Here is a 14,514-nt window from a genome sequence, read left to right as displayed (position 1 = left end):
TCCTCATTTCCCTCAAGAATTGGAGGAAAATTTCTTCAATGTACTACTCGAAAAGACTTCCATGCAAGGAAGAAAATCAGTACAATTATTCCATGGAGTGAACTTCAAACATGTTAATGCTTTACTCTAATGCTGACAAGCTTGCCAACAATGGAGCTGTCTTGGGCATGGACACATTAATGCCCACTACTAGTTGGCTTTCCCTTAATCACTCGCTACTATCACTATTTCAACAAAAGCCCATGAAACAAGAAAATGGTAGTTGTTCTTTGTTTAATATAGAAAATAAAACTCATTTGAACCAAACTATATATGGGTAGAATGGACCACCTATATATTAATCATACCACCTATATATTAATCATACAAGCTTTAGGAAATTTAAAATACAGATACAAGATTTAAGACCTTAATTGATAGAACTATTAGAACCTTCAACAGGCTCAAGGGAAGATGAATAGCTTGAAAAATTGTTCACACAAACGGGAGCAACAAGTCAAAATACATTAAAACATAAGCACATACTCAGCTGGCTTGACATGGAAACCCATCGCATATGGGCTAGAAGATTGAATCCTTCCTAGACTGTGTGTATGCACTAAGATACTAAATCATCCCCTATATAGGAGAAGGAGAAGGCCTCTCCTAGTGTAATCCCGAAGTCTCAATGGAATTAAGCAATGTACTAAGTGGGTAACATTTATACAATATGGGTAAACAATAATGCATACACCTAAATAAATGAAAGACAATATGCAAGGCAATAAGTGTGACGACACTATGAGTTTGAATGACAATATATATCACAATAAGTCAATTGGAGAGAGGCTAGTGATGTTAATTATAAAAATAAGGCAGCATGTCAACCAATGTAAATGCTAAACATACAAGAGATGGAGGGTAAAGATATACTTACCTATGTGAGAACCTATTGGCACAACAATCTCCCCCTTTAGCTAGAGGTTCTATATCACAAGGTTCAATGGCTTTGGTTGAAAGTTTGGTTGGAAAGAGATATTCCACAAGTCATGTAGGTACTTGCTCCTATGGCTCTAACCTTGATCTACAACAAATCCTTAGCTCCTAGTATTCAAGTCTTGAGTTATTGCATTCCTCGGGGAAGAATCCTCTTTGTCCTCCAAAGACACTAAGTCTACAACCATCAATAGGTCTATAATAGTTGACAATGCAAGGTCGGTTTGATTGTTATCCTTCAGATTTTAGCCTAGGAATTGAGGTAAAAATATGGCTACCAAGACTCAAGTCAACACTCAAAAGTGCTGACATTGCAAGCCATGGTTATTGAAGTCAACCTTCTAAAGTGATAAACAGTTGAATTGTCCTTCACTGTCCATGGCCAATGATGTCAAATAGAGATGGTGAAATAAAAGGTCTAGAAGGCTGAATGGGCCAAGAAGAGACAAAAGAATGAAAGGGAGCTAAGTTTAAGGTATAAAGGTATGTTATCATGACACCAATAGGTGTGTCTAGGAATAAATAAACCTAAAGCATGCTAAAAGCATCTAAATCATTATAATGGCAACACAGTGGCTCTAGCCAAGCTCACCTCAATATTACACTATATCAGTGAAGGTACATGCAAGGAGCCAATGCATTCCTTCACAAAAGAATGTTAATAAAGCATGTTTAGAGCATAGGCATATGTCTTGGGGAGGCTCACCACTTCCCATGCTATATATTAAGCGATGGAGCCTAGTGAAAAAAAGGTCAAAGAACAAAAAAAGAAATAAAGTAGAAAAATAGTAAAACAATCGAATTGAATAATGTTGAAAATGAAAATGAAATATACATGGTTTGACTTATCTTTCTGCTTAAAATGCATAAATTTGTAAGTCTGCTCATAGTGGGCACACCTAGTGCTCGCTTCATCTTAAAAAATTACATATGGTAACCCCTATGATGTGTAACTTACATGGACATATGTATTTCTATGAGATGTCCCATTCCTTGGTCCTAGGGTTTTTTGGGTTAGTCCAACAGTTACAATGAAAGCACAAAAAGCTTCTTAACATACAATCTGCTGTTTATGATAAGTATGCAGACCCTTTTATGACCCCTGGATTTAAGCTTTTGATTGCCAGCTCAGGTTTAGATCAGAATTTCCAAATATTCTCCATAACTAAATAATGAACTCAACATCAGTAGTACACCACAGTGCACAGCAATAAAAATATAACCCAGCAGAAGTTTATTCATAAAATAATGAAGCAAAACAAAGATTATCTCCAAGGCACTACTTAATCAATTTAGTGGAGCAATCATTTTTGAATTTGAAATGAAGCTTACAGCAATTAGAGTGTAGGAGGTATTTATGACTGGATGTCTGGGTGATAAGATCCTCTAGTAAATGTATACACGGACCAGAGCCATGGAACCCGCAGTTGACAACCTCCAATGACTCTGAATCTAGAACAGTGAACAACTTCTAGGAAAAAATGGCCTTTGAAGACTGGTTACCATTCCTAAGGTTAGGTTTGTAACACACAATTCGTTGTTGTGGGATTGATGATAAATGACTGTCAAAACCCTTATGGTTCTGTTGCAGGTCTTCAAATCTGAAGTTGCAGCTATCTCTTGCTGCCAAATTTGCCACTAATCTGCTGCCCTGGTTGTCCAAAGCATTGTTTCTAGACTCACCGAGTACTCAGCAGGACTCGCCAAACTCGCTAGTCTGCATAGCGGCTGCGGCAAGTCTGGCCGAGTACTCAGCTGAGTCCAAGCAAGAAACTCACCAAGTTCTAGGCTTGAACTCCCAAAATTTTGCCAATCATGCCCAACCACGATTGAAAGCGAAAAAGATTGATTTTTTTTCATTTTTAGCTCTCTTCCGTCCTTCACCCCAGCCAAACAGTGACCTAGCAAGGATACGAGAGGAGACAACAAGTTTTTGGGATCATATCATCAAACAAGTAATTTTTGTTTTCTTGATTTGAAAATAAAAAAGCTTGAAAAATTAAGGGAAATTCTGTCAAAATTTCTTCCATTTCCCCTCATACCTTACTTCCTAACACTTCTAGCTTGTTTTTGGATTCTATTTATTTTGAATCTAAGTTATTGAGTTCGCACATTTTACTTGGCGCACTCGCACTAGGTTTGCTCAAGGGTTCGCCGAGTGCGCCCAAGCTATGTCCCAGACATTCCTAGTATGTTGTGGGTACACAGGCGCGTACCCATGCATGCGGGACACCTAGGACGTATCTTGGGCATACCCAGGGCAAACCCACAGGAAACCCATGGGAAAAAATGCCCGCAACATAAAAGAAGCAAAAAACACTCGAAAAAACATTTTTTTACTTTTTTGGGGGGCTAAAACCCTAATATTTTGAGGCATCATTTCACTCTAGACAAAGCACATTTTGTATCTTCACTCTCTCTTTTCTCATTTTGGCATTTTAAAGGGCAATTAGTTTTTTTCCAGTGATCCACGGGGATGCATTCCCCCCCTCCAGGCCCACATCTTCGAGACGGGAACGTCACCAGGACGGGGAGACGGGGACATGGCTTCCCCCACTGTCTTGCCACCACCACCGAATACGCAAAGACGTCTTGGCATCTCCAAGGACTCTTGCAGACCTCTCGACATCTCCAACACTCCTTAGAGACATCCCAGCGTCTCTCGAGGGGCAGGGAGACGCGCAGAAGTCTCTCGTCACATCTCCCCTCTGAAAACGTAAGAAAGAGTTTAAAATTTATAAAAAAAAATATTTTGAGCACTTTTTTAGGGTTTGGGGGTAACCCTAATTTGACGTGGGCCCCACCCATGCACCCTATGCATTACAAAACCCCTAAAATTATTGATTTCACTCGCATTTCTATTTCTGATTTTTTTTACCAGCAAGGTGAAGAGGAGAAAAAACTTAGAAAAGAGTAAATGAAGTGAAAAGAGTAAGGGCAAGTAACGGGAGTGACAAGGAGCAAGAAGAAGATGAGGAAGAGGATTCTACAACATTTTGGAGAGATTTTTCAAGCACAAGTTAGGTTATTTCTTGTTTTTTGTTTGTTTCATTTTCTGCTTTTCAATTTTTTTTGTTGTTTAAACTTGTTTTTTCTTTGATTCATTTCAAAATCAGATTTGATGTCGAATCTTGAGTGCAATCATTCATCATTTTGCCCTCAAGATTCAACATCAAAATTTAAATTTTAAATTTTGTTTTCAAAATTGAAATTTGTTAAACTAGGCTGAAACTACATGCTTATTGAATTTATTTTTCTTTTTATTTTGTGAAATGTAGTGTCACTATCACAATGAGCTCTCATGACATGAATGAGGATGAGATGGAAATCCATTCTCATAGTGGAAAAGATTCAAATTATGAACCTAGGGCTGAGGGGGGTGACCATGGGGCTGATCCTGGAACCCAATCTAGTTCCATGGCAAGTGCATGAGCTAGTATAGGTTGCCCTTCCAAGTTATTGGCACAGTATGCTAGGGGTCCTTATGATCCTAAATCTCCTCTCAAATAGTTTGCGTCAAAAATAGCAGGCACATCAAGGACAAGTGGGAGCACAAGGAAGTGGCAATGCAACATTTGTGGTCTTGCATGGTTTGGCAGCATGACTAGAGTCAATGTACACTTCCTTTTTTGAAGAGGAAAAGGTGTGGATCCCTGCCGGTTTTTGGAAGAACCTAAAAACATTCAATATAGAATTGAGATCAACAAGCTTTGGGGCATTCCTAATGACAGTGCAGTTGCAATCCCTACTACTTTGTCTGGTAGGGCACAACTTCAACAAAGCCAACAACATACTTCTTCTCATACATTACAGACGAGAGGAGTGATATCAAGACCTTCATCCACTTCCACTTCTAGTGTTGTGGCCCAATCACGCGAGGTTAAGGGGACAGGGAAAAGCAAGTTGCAAAGTAACCCCATAGCTGATTTGTTCAATGTGCAGCTAAAGGATGAGATAGATGATGCCATTGGCAGGTTCTTCATTGCCAATGGCATCCCATTTCATGTAGCTCGGTCTCCTTATTATAAAGAGATGATGTTGAGGGTGGCGAAGGGAGGACCATATATGTGCCACCAAGTGAGACCAAATTGAGAACCACAATCTTGGATAAGAACTATTATCAGTTTTTGATGGAGAAGATGAAGACATGTCGGGTGGACTCTAGATGCAACATAATTATGGATGGATGGCCAAACATTAGCCATCGTCCACTCATCAACATCATGGTTACATGTGCACAGGGCCCATACTTTCTCAGAGCAGTTGATTGTACAAGGCATCGCAAAGATGCTGATTTTCAGTTTGGGGTCCTCAGGGAGGCTATTAAGGAGGTTGGGACACAAAATATATTCCAAGTAGTGACAAATGCAGCACATGTGTGCAGAGCTACAGGGAAACTTATTAAGGCAGCCTACACACATATTTGATGGACTCCATGTTGAGTGCATGCCATGAACAATGCACTCAAGGACATGGGGAAGATTGACTAGATTAGAGGAGTGGTCAGTGATGCGAGAGATGTGCAGATGTTTATCTGCAACCACCACACTTCGCATGCACTCTTCAGGACCTTCTCGAAGGAGTTCTTGAAACCAGTTGAGACCAAATATGCATCCTATTTCATTCTCTTGGAGAGAATGATTGAGTTACAAGAGGCACTGCAACTCATGGTTATGACAACAGAGTGGAATAGATGGGCCAAGGCCAAGACAAAGCAGAGGTGAAGGGTAAAGGAGATAGTGAAGAGTGATGTGTTTTGGACTGATGCAAAATACACAGTCTCCATCATTGCTCCAATTTTCCAGGTCATCAAATATGGTGGGACGAGGCCAAGACAAAGCAAGGGCGAAGGGGATGCACCTAACCTTAGAGAGGTGTATGAGTGCATCAATTCTATGCTTGACTAGATGAGAGTTGTGCGAGCGAAGGACCCCACTTTAGCATTCTACAATGAGCACATTAGGCCAATCATTCAGTGCAAATGGGACAAGCTCAACACTCCCTTGCATATGGCTGCCTATGCCTTGAATCCTAAGTGGTACAAGGCGGTACAAGGCTAGGCCTGGTAGAGTTACACTGATTCAGGATGATGAGGTAAAGGCAGGGTTCTTTAGGTGCATAGAGAAGATGTATGATGCTAGAGATGCCGGCATAATTTGCACTGAGTGGACGAAATTTGCCACTCTTAGGGATTATTCAAACACCGTAAAGATGGATATAGAAACTATGGCATAGGAGGACCCACTATTGTGGTGGGATCGTCGTGGTCATAAATCTTGACTACCACTCTAGCAATTCGTATGCTATCCTAGGTTTCTAGTTCTTCAGCAACTGAGAGGAACCGGTCTACACATAGCTTCATCCACTCTTTTAAGAGGAACAAACTTACCTCTAAGAAAGTTGAGAAGCTTGTGGATGTACATAGTACTTTGTGTCTCATTGATCGCAAGACACTTGTGTACAAAGAGAGTCCAACAACACAATGGGATGTAGAGCCAGAGGAGCCATCACAAGTTGATGAGGATGCTACCACTTCAGATGCACGCTTGGTTGGTGTTAGTTTGAGGGATCTTGATCGTGAGGAGTCCAGCAGTTCCAATGATGAGGAGTTTGCAAATGATTAGAGACCTCCCTTTACTACATTTTGACATTTTGATATTTGTACTTAAAGACTTATTTTGATATCATGCTAGTAATTGTAATGCTATTGCTACTCAATGTAATGATGTAATCAACTTTATGATATTCCTATTTTTGATATAATAGAAATCTCCAATTCGACAATTTCATTTGTCAAATTTTATTTAGCATTCAAGATATCTTCGTATTTAGTATTTCAAATTTTGCTATTATATACTTTTACTAATTTTCCATAGTTTCATTTGAAATGTAATTCTTATACACCTTTTCACAACTAGTTTTCAAGTACTAAATGTATATCAGCACGACCACCCCACCACCCCCCTGCTATCCCCAAACTTAGGCCCTTTGTCCCCCCATCTCTGAAACCCATCCCCAACGGCCGTGGAACACTATCCAAAGGAGATCAATCGAGGAGTGCCAAAGGAGGGAAGATAGCTTGCACAAAGGAGATTTAATCATCTAAGGTAAGTGCTGATGTGGTTTTTAGGACACTTTGAACACAGAATAAAATACTAAGTATTCTATCCTCTCTTGAACAAACAAACCTTATATGCTGAATGATGTGATCAAATAAGGAGACTCCAAGGTTTACGATACAAACAATCGACTTAATGCTCGGGATAGTATCAGTGAGTTTGATGTGATCTTGCTAGTAATCACAAAGGGACTTATGCTTATGAACACCGCTAGAACGTGGAATCTATACTAACTCACTTTGAAAATAAGGACAAAAGGAGATAAAGGATAGGAAATCTAATCTACTTCTAAGAACAATGATGATAATAGATTATGCTAAGATACACAAATTCCTTCAAATCAAGTCTTGCTTTGTCATGGTGACAACAACTACACAAAACTGATGCAATCTTCTAAGGAAATGGAAGATTTTCATACTACGAATACATCATCCAAATACCAAATACAGGTACAACTTCAACAAGTGTCCACAATCGAACTTAGCACAATGATTAGGCTCAAGATAACTTAACACTGTAGCTTACAATCAGCAAACCACAAAAAGTATGAACCAAGGGATTCATCACACATCATTGCATTTCTCCATTAAGATCAATGAACTTCAACTAAATTTGAGAAGTAACAAGAAACCATGCAAATTGTAGAAATAACACAAAGATCCACCATAACTTCAATGAAATCAAGTATTTATTTCAAAAGTCTTGACAACAATCTCTAGCTTCCTCCTACTCTGTTGCTACTTCTAACTGCTAACTATTAACTATTAACCTTTACAAATGAAAAGGCTAGCCCTTTTATAGATATCCCAATTACAAATGAATGGCTTGGATTGATTTGGAATCAATGGCCGAGATTACAAGATAAAACCAAAATTAGGGTTAGTTACAACTAACTCCTCTTCAACCAATGAAATAATTACAATAAACTAGACAAATATCCTTCTCCTTGAATTGAAACAATATTTGATGTATCACCATGTGACACTTGCCCCACTTTTGGATGAGTCATTGAACCTGGACGCACTAACTTGGAATAACTTGATTTGTTGAATGATGACTAGGATGCCACCTCAACTTACACAACATGTAAATCATCACAAAGTGTTTATGATGGGGAAATATCTCTTGAAACTCAACATTATCCAGTTTTGCTAAATGCAATGTTGATAGGGCATGTTCCCAAATTGTATCATCTTTGGGTGATCAAGTTTTCTAACTTTGCTTAACTCTTTCGAAACTATCTACTTGATCAACTTCACTCTTCTTTCCTCTAACTTGGGAATTCACCTCCTTGTGATGCATTTCAATCCTTGATCCCAAATCCTTCACCTTCAAATGTATAGTTAGGCTTGGAATTTCCTTGATGTGCTGACCGTGATCTTGGATTTTCGTAGGAAATTCAAGATTGTTGCAAAATATCCTTCATTGTAGAGTAATGTCTTGAACTTGAACTCCTTGAACTTGATCATCCTCTTTGTCACTCTTGAAGTGTGAATCTTGTCCTTTCTTGTATTGTTAAGATGTCTTCATGTTGTTGAGTCTTGATGCATCATCCTTCATCTTCTTGAACTAATTGGCATTATCCTTGATTGTGATGCGCAACCTCATCCTTTGTTTTATGAAATCTTGATGTTCCCCTTCTTTGGTTAGGGTGGAATTGCAATCCAATCTTGCAATTTCTTACCTCTTGTATGAATTTTGCATGACACCTATGCAATTGTGCCCTCCTTGGGCAGGACTGCAAGCTCGTTGTTCGATTGTGCCCATACTTAGGTAAATTTTCTTGGAATGTCTTTGAAGATCCTTGACTTCACGTGATTGAGTCCCTTATTGCATTATTGGAAAGGGGAATGTATAACTTTGAATATGATTGATCTCCAATCAGCAATAGCAACTTGTTGTAGGCAAAATTACAAGGTTTTCAAACCCTTGAGCAATATTGCAAAGCAATGAAGAAATTGCGCCTTTCTTGTGTGGAATTGTATGAGTCAACGGGAGATTTCATCAACTTAGTCAACATGAAATGGTTTCAGGCTTGGTGTAGGGTTATTCACTTTGCGGAGGCTTCTTCGTCCTCCTTTCTCTCTCTCCTCTAGAGGGGGGTCTTTTCTCTTTTTAGGAGGGAGTTTTCTCCTTTGCCTCGTTTATGAAAGATTGTTGTAAATGGGTACCTAACGTGGCCTTGTAGCTGGAACCCATCTTTGCTTATTTTATCACTTAAGAGGGGGTGCTAGTGTAATATTTTATTATTTTGGGTAAGTTTATCCTAAGTATAACATTGCACATATTTATTGAAGTTTACTTAGGTAATTTATTTTAATTAATGAGATAAAATAGGTAATGAGTTGCACATTCTCCTTCTTTCATAGGATTATGCTTTTTTCTTATCCTCACAAATTTGGAAATTTTGATTAGCAATTCCTTGATTTTTGGTTTTATGCCTTATTCTCATCTTCATTTGATTTGGAAACGATAAGTCTATATATTTGTAACTTTCTTTCATTCCTACTAATATCAAAGCAAGCTGTTGTGAGCTTTTTCATTTCTTTTGAAGACTAGCTCCTTTTTGGTATTTTGATTTCAATATCATTTACATTTATAGTGTACTTAATTCTATTCACTGCACTAGATTCTGGGTTATATATCTGTTTCTAGATTCTAACATGCACCATTCATCTTCTAAATCATAGTTACAATGCAATTGATATTGTAATGTGTCTCAACTTCTCATCTAAGTTCCAGCAACACATGCTCTTATCCCCTAGATACCCTTTAGGTATAGAATTCTGAATTCTCAATGAAACAGACCAAAATGAAATAATGAATCAAGTATATCTGCATAATTTCCTTAAAGGCATCCTATTTTCCTTAAGTGAGCTCCTCGCAAGTTGAATCAAGATGAATAAACTCCTTCTGATTGATATTGCATTTAGCTACCCATAATGTGGACAGAACTCATGGTGATCCAAAAACAAAATAATTAAAGGTAAAATGTGTAATTTAAATTAACATAATTGAGCAATGAAAACTGTATTAAGAGTTTCCATTTGGACCAAGTATTACAATGTGCATCACAAAACTCCTTTAAAAGAACAGATCCTTTGGAACTGTAACAAAATTCAGCAAAAAAGGATAAATTGCTTTCTTTGCAAAGAATGTGCTTATTCAGAGTTTTTTCCTATAGTATTCTTTGAGTTCTTATTCAAGTGCACCTGATTTTATAACTAAACAGAGCCAACTATAACGAGAATAATGTTACACCATGCCTAGCCATCCCACATCTTCCATAATAAAATTCACCTTACTAATAGATTCCTTGAACCAGTACTAGTGAAGCTTTACACCCTGATTGAAAATAGTCACTACTCTGCCCGTTCGTGAGATATAATAACTTCCAACTTTAGAATTACCTTTTTTCATTCTCCAACAATTTCCTCTCACTATTGGTATTGCTTCATGTTTCATCATTTATTAGTTATTACTAAAATGTTTAACCAAATACGAAAAAGGAAAGAGAATTTTTCCTCTTAAAAGTCAATCTTTCATCATCACAGTTTCTCCCCTCGATTGTCTAATAATCTTAAATGCACACTCTATGATTATAGGTTTGTCTCCAACATCCAAAAACAATATTAACATTCAATGTTATCCGGACCCGAATTACTTATTAAGACAGAATATGTGGTTATTTTTTCCCTCCAATTCATTAAATGACTTGGATAGAGCATTTGTTTCCTAGATTAATCCCTGATGTAAATGGATCGGAATAATAGCAAACAAATTCAGTTCAAAACTTCAATCCATGTAAGGAAGGATAAATGCACTGCACTCGATGAAATGCCTCTAAGAAAAGAATCTAGAATGTTATGTAAATTTATAATATCTTCCCAAAATTAAACAAAAAATGACATAAATAAATATGTTGCAACAGAAGTTTCTTTTGTTGCCAGTCAAAACATTAGTGAATTTGATTTCAAATAAATCAAGATAATGAACTATTTTAAGAACATAGCAGATAGGAATTAGGATCATAGGACAATAAAAATGGAAAATACCTGTTGGCATCCATGACTTCCGTATAGAGTCTCTATGGGACTTATGACCAAATTCTGTCATGATACCAATTACAGCCATTAACCTTTTGCCTGTCATTGTCGCATTGTCCGCCACTGAATGCTTAGGAACAAAACCTTGTTGCTTGGCTGCAGCTAACTCCATCTCCAGTTCTGCTAACCTTCTCTTTTGCTCTCTGTAAGAAGACCCAGCAAAATTTGTTAAGCAAAACAAAATCAAATTTCCCCAATGAATTACAGCATTGCAAGAAGTAGTAGGTAAGAAAATGCCTCATAAGACACAAACTGCTGAATCTAAGGCCTTATAGACTAACAACATAATTTTTCTGACTTACCTGCAACCTAAAAGTTTGAGTGTATCATCAACTGAAATGGCCGGTTGTCCCTGGAATCGTAATTTTACACCCAGTTAACATGAAACGTGGCCTTGACTCAAGAGCATGATTAATAACAAAATACAAGTCATTCTAAGAAAGAAGCACAAATCTCCACATAACATTTCCAGTCAAGAACAAAACAAATTCTACTCTATTCAATTTGTTTTAAAGGTGCAGGATTGCAGCTCGGTAAGTAACTTAGTATCTCACAAAAGCTCCTTTGTATTCAAGTGCCAGGAACCAATAAAAAAATTCATTACTTTTATCCTAACTTGGGCCTATTTATATAGAGTTCTGAAATGCACCGATAGGTACCATGAACCATCCCATTGTTTTTTGTCCACCAATCCAAAATAAAAACAAATCAACATGAACACACAAACATTGTGTTCTGCACCTATCTATATATTTCAGACCTGTATTTGAATGGGCCTGAGCTTCTCACTGTGTAATGACTTGAATATTTTTTGGATGATGGTCGAGGAAAGAAAGGTCTATCCAAAGGGACATTTCAGCAAGCTTACAAGTAAAAGAAGAATGTTTATTGAAGACAAGATTATAAGAAATCTTTCAACAATTTTTAACTAACAGACAGCTTTCACATTATGATTAATATCGTCTGAAGACTCCTAACAACAGGCAAAAGCAATGAGAATGACTGCTATAATAATATTATGTGATTGATAGGTAATTATTGGCACAGAAAATAAACTATATCAAAAGAAACTGGACTTTCAACAGAATCATCTCATTTTCAGTGGCTTCTCGCAGCTCACAGATATGCAACATGACTTTAAAAAAAGTTTAATTGCGAAACATGTACATATCCCAGTCATGGAAAGGTGGCAGATTTACCTGACCAGTTCTCCGGTCAAGCTCTTTAGAAAGGTAGATTCTATTCTCTGCATCCTGCCATAAACTGTTAAGGCCAATTTCTCGTCAAATAAATGGAACATATAAGGGCTCGATACCCAGAGTCAAGCCATGTCAAAATAAAATTATTACCACTAATAAAAATCCACAACACCAAAACAATATTAAGAAAAAAAAAAAGTGACCTTCCAGAATGCTTTCTCGATGAAATTTATGGGAATACTTTGCAAACAAGCAAACTTCTGTGACAATTTTCTAAAGTTCAACTCACCAATTGGCAAAACTGTGATGAAAAAACATTTACCAAGAATTTACATAAAGTTGTGCATCCAAAAAAAAGTTTCAAATAACTCGCATAAACTGATCTAAAGATTTATCCAACGAAGGTAAAGGGATGCATTATTAAAAAGAATGGCCCGGGTTCAAATCCCCCCATCACAGTAAGCAGACCTTCACAGGGGTAGATGAGATTTTAGAGTGTTAAGGATATACATCTGTATGTGTAAGACTGCCCTTACCCTCACGTCCATGAACTAATGCCAAAAAAATATGTCCTCTGAAATTTTTCGGATCTGTTCCTTTGACGTTAAAAATCATAAAAGCACTGAATTATCTACTGATTTTACATAACAGCAGCTCTGAAGAGTTAGAAAATCATACCGTCCTGCCACATATATAGACGACATAATGGCGGCCATGGAGAGCATAACAGCTGATATACGAGTGCGAAGCATTATACTCCGAGCCTGTGATCCTCTTCCTTTCATCTTTCCTGTAACTTGATCCCAGTCAAGTGCCCAGGGTGGTATCAAATGCTGAATTCTGCCCCGTAGTCTAAGCGCAATTAAGTGCCCAGCAGACGAGGCATGATGGACCTTGTGAGGACATTTATTATCCTTTAAATAGAGTTTTTCACACGCTAAAACAACAAATCCTTCAAATTTTTGTTTCACCAAACCACCCGATCATGGGAAACCTTCCAAGAAAAGGACTTTTAATTCTCTCGAAACAGGCTGTTGCGTCCCAACGCATTGATAGAAGATAATAAATTATCAGTGCAGGGTACGTTTTCGGCTAGATAAATATACCGAATTTTCTGTGCAAAGGAAATTTAAGTAGTGTAAGGAAATGACGAGGAGAAATCCAGAAAAAGAAAAACAGAACTACAAAAATAGCAACCACATTTAATCGACAACTAGTAAATGCGATCAAAGTACCCTCCTATTAGCCGGGATCAAATTAAGATAAAGTGATCATTGCCCCAAACCCTTATTAACAATTCGGTTAAAATTAAAAATTAAAAAATTCAATCAAAAACAACCTCCAGCTGGCTTATTTCTTCTGCGATTTAAATACATTCAGAGATCAAGCTCTGAATTCCTGATTCCTTTACAAAACTGAACTACAATTCAGATACATAAGAAGCAAACTACCTGTAATTTAAACTAAATTGCTATTGAACTTGTGCAGAAAAGTTATTATTAAATTTTTACTTTTGTTTTCGCCTGCATTTGCAGAAAAGCGATCTGAGGCTATTTGGTATGAATTGAAATTTAAGCAACAAATACTAGATATTGAGTGCGACCGATCACCCGACAGTTTACTTGACCGATCCTCAACCCATTTTTAGGCCCACGTTTGTGGCGTTTGAAGATCCACCTCAAAATTATGATAAATCTCCGCTACTTAGCATCTCATTTCAAATCATTTAATTTTAAGTTAACTGCGGGTTTCGATCTCGCGACCTTTTGTTCCTGCGCGAGAAATGTCATGGTAGCTGACAAATTATATTATATTAGAAAACACGGCAGATTGAACATGTCAACCGTCGTTAGAAAACTTTATCTCGAATGTCGTATTTAGGAGGTTCTATGGTTTACAATATTTTTTAAATAATAATAAAAGTTTTCCAATTTGTTTACATGTTTTAGTTGGTGGATTATCAATTAAATAGGGAAAAAAAATATCAAAAGAGGAAAAGAAAATTAAAAACATTATTGTCCATCAAATCCATAATAATTATGGTGATGATTAAGATCTCATGGGTTTTAGTCCACGTTAATTCCAACCTTCATATAACTAGTATACCTATATTTA

General features: G+C 37.3%; 1 protein-coding gene across 4 annotated transcripts in view; it reads right to left on the bottom strand.

Annotated features, from left to right (window-relative positions):
• Positions 1-14,229, bottom strand: part of LOC131034392 (hydroxyproline O-galactosyltransferase HPGT1) — a 61,401-nt gene extending 47,172 nt beyond the window's left edge. The window contains exons 1-5 of one of the 4 annotated variants that reach the window (XM_057965861.1): positions 13,911-14,229; positions 13,078-13,513; positions 12,400-12,463; positions 11,503-11,552; positions 11,150-11,343 (exon numbers count right to left, since the gene is read on the bottom strand). In XM_057965861.1, the coding sequence (XP_057821844.1) occupies positions 11,150-11,343; positions 11,503-11,552; positions 12,400-12,463; positions 13,078-13,184 (415 nt within the window). In that variant the 5' untranslated portion in view covers positions 13,185-13,513; positions 13,911-14,229. Of the gene's footprint in view, positions 1-11,149; positions 11,344-11,502; positions 11,553-12,399; positions 12,464-13,077; positions 13,514-13,738 lie in introns of all 4 variants that reach the window. The other 3 variants (XM_057965868.2, XM_057965879.2, XM_057965874.1) reach the window with 3 other exon arrangements.
• Between the last annotated feature and the right edge of the window lie 285 nt (positions 14,230-14,514).

This window comes from Cryptomeria japonica, chromosome 5 (genome assembly GCF_030272615.1).
Source record: "Cryptomeria japonica chromosome 5, Sugi_1.0, whole genome shotgun sequence".
Classification (NCBI taxonomy): Eukaryota; Viridiplantae; Streptophyta; class Pinopsida; order Cupressales; family Cupressaceae; genus Cryptomeria; species Cryptomeria japonica.
This window is presented reverse-complemented; position numbering and strand designations above follow the sequence as displayed.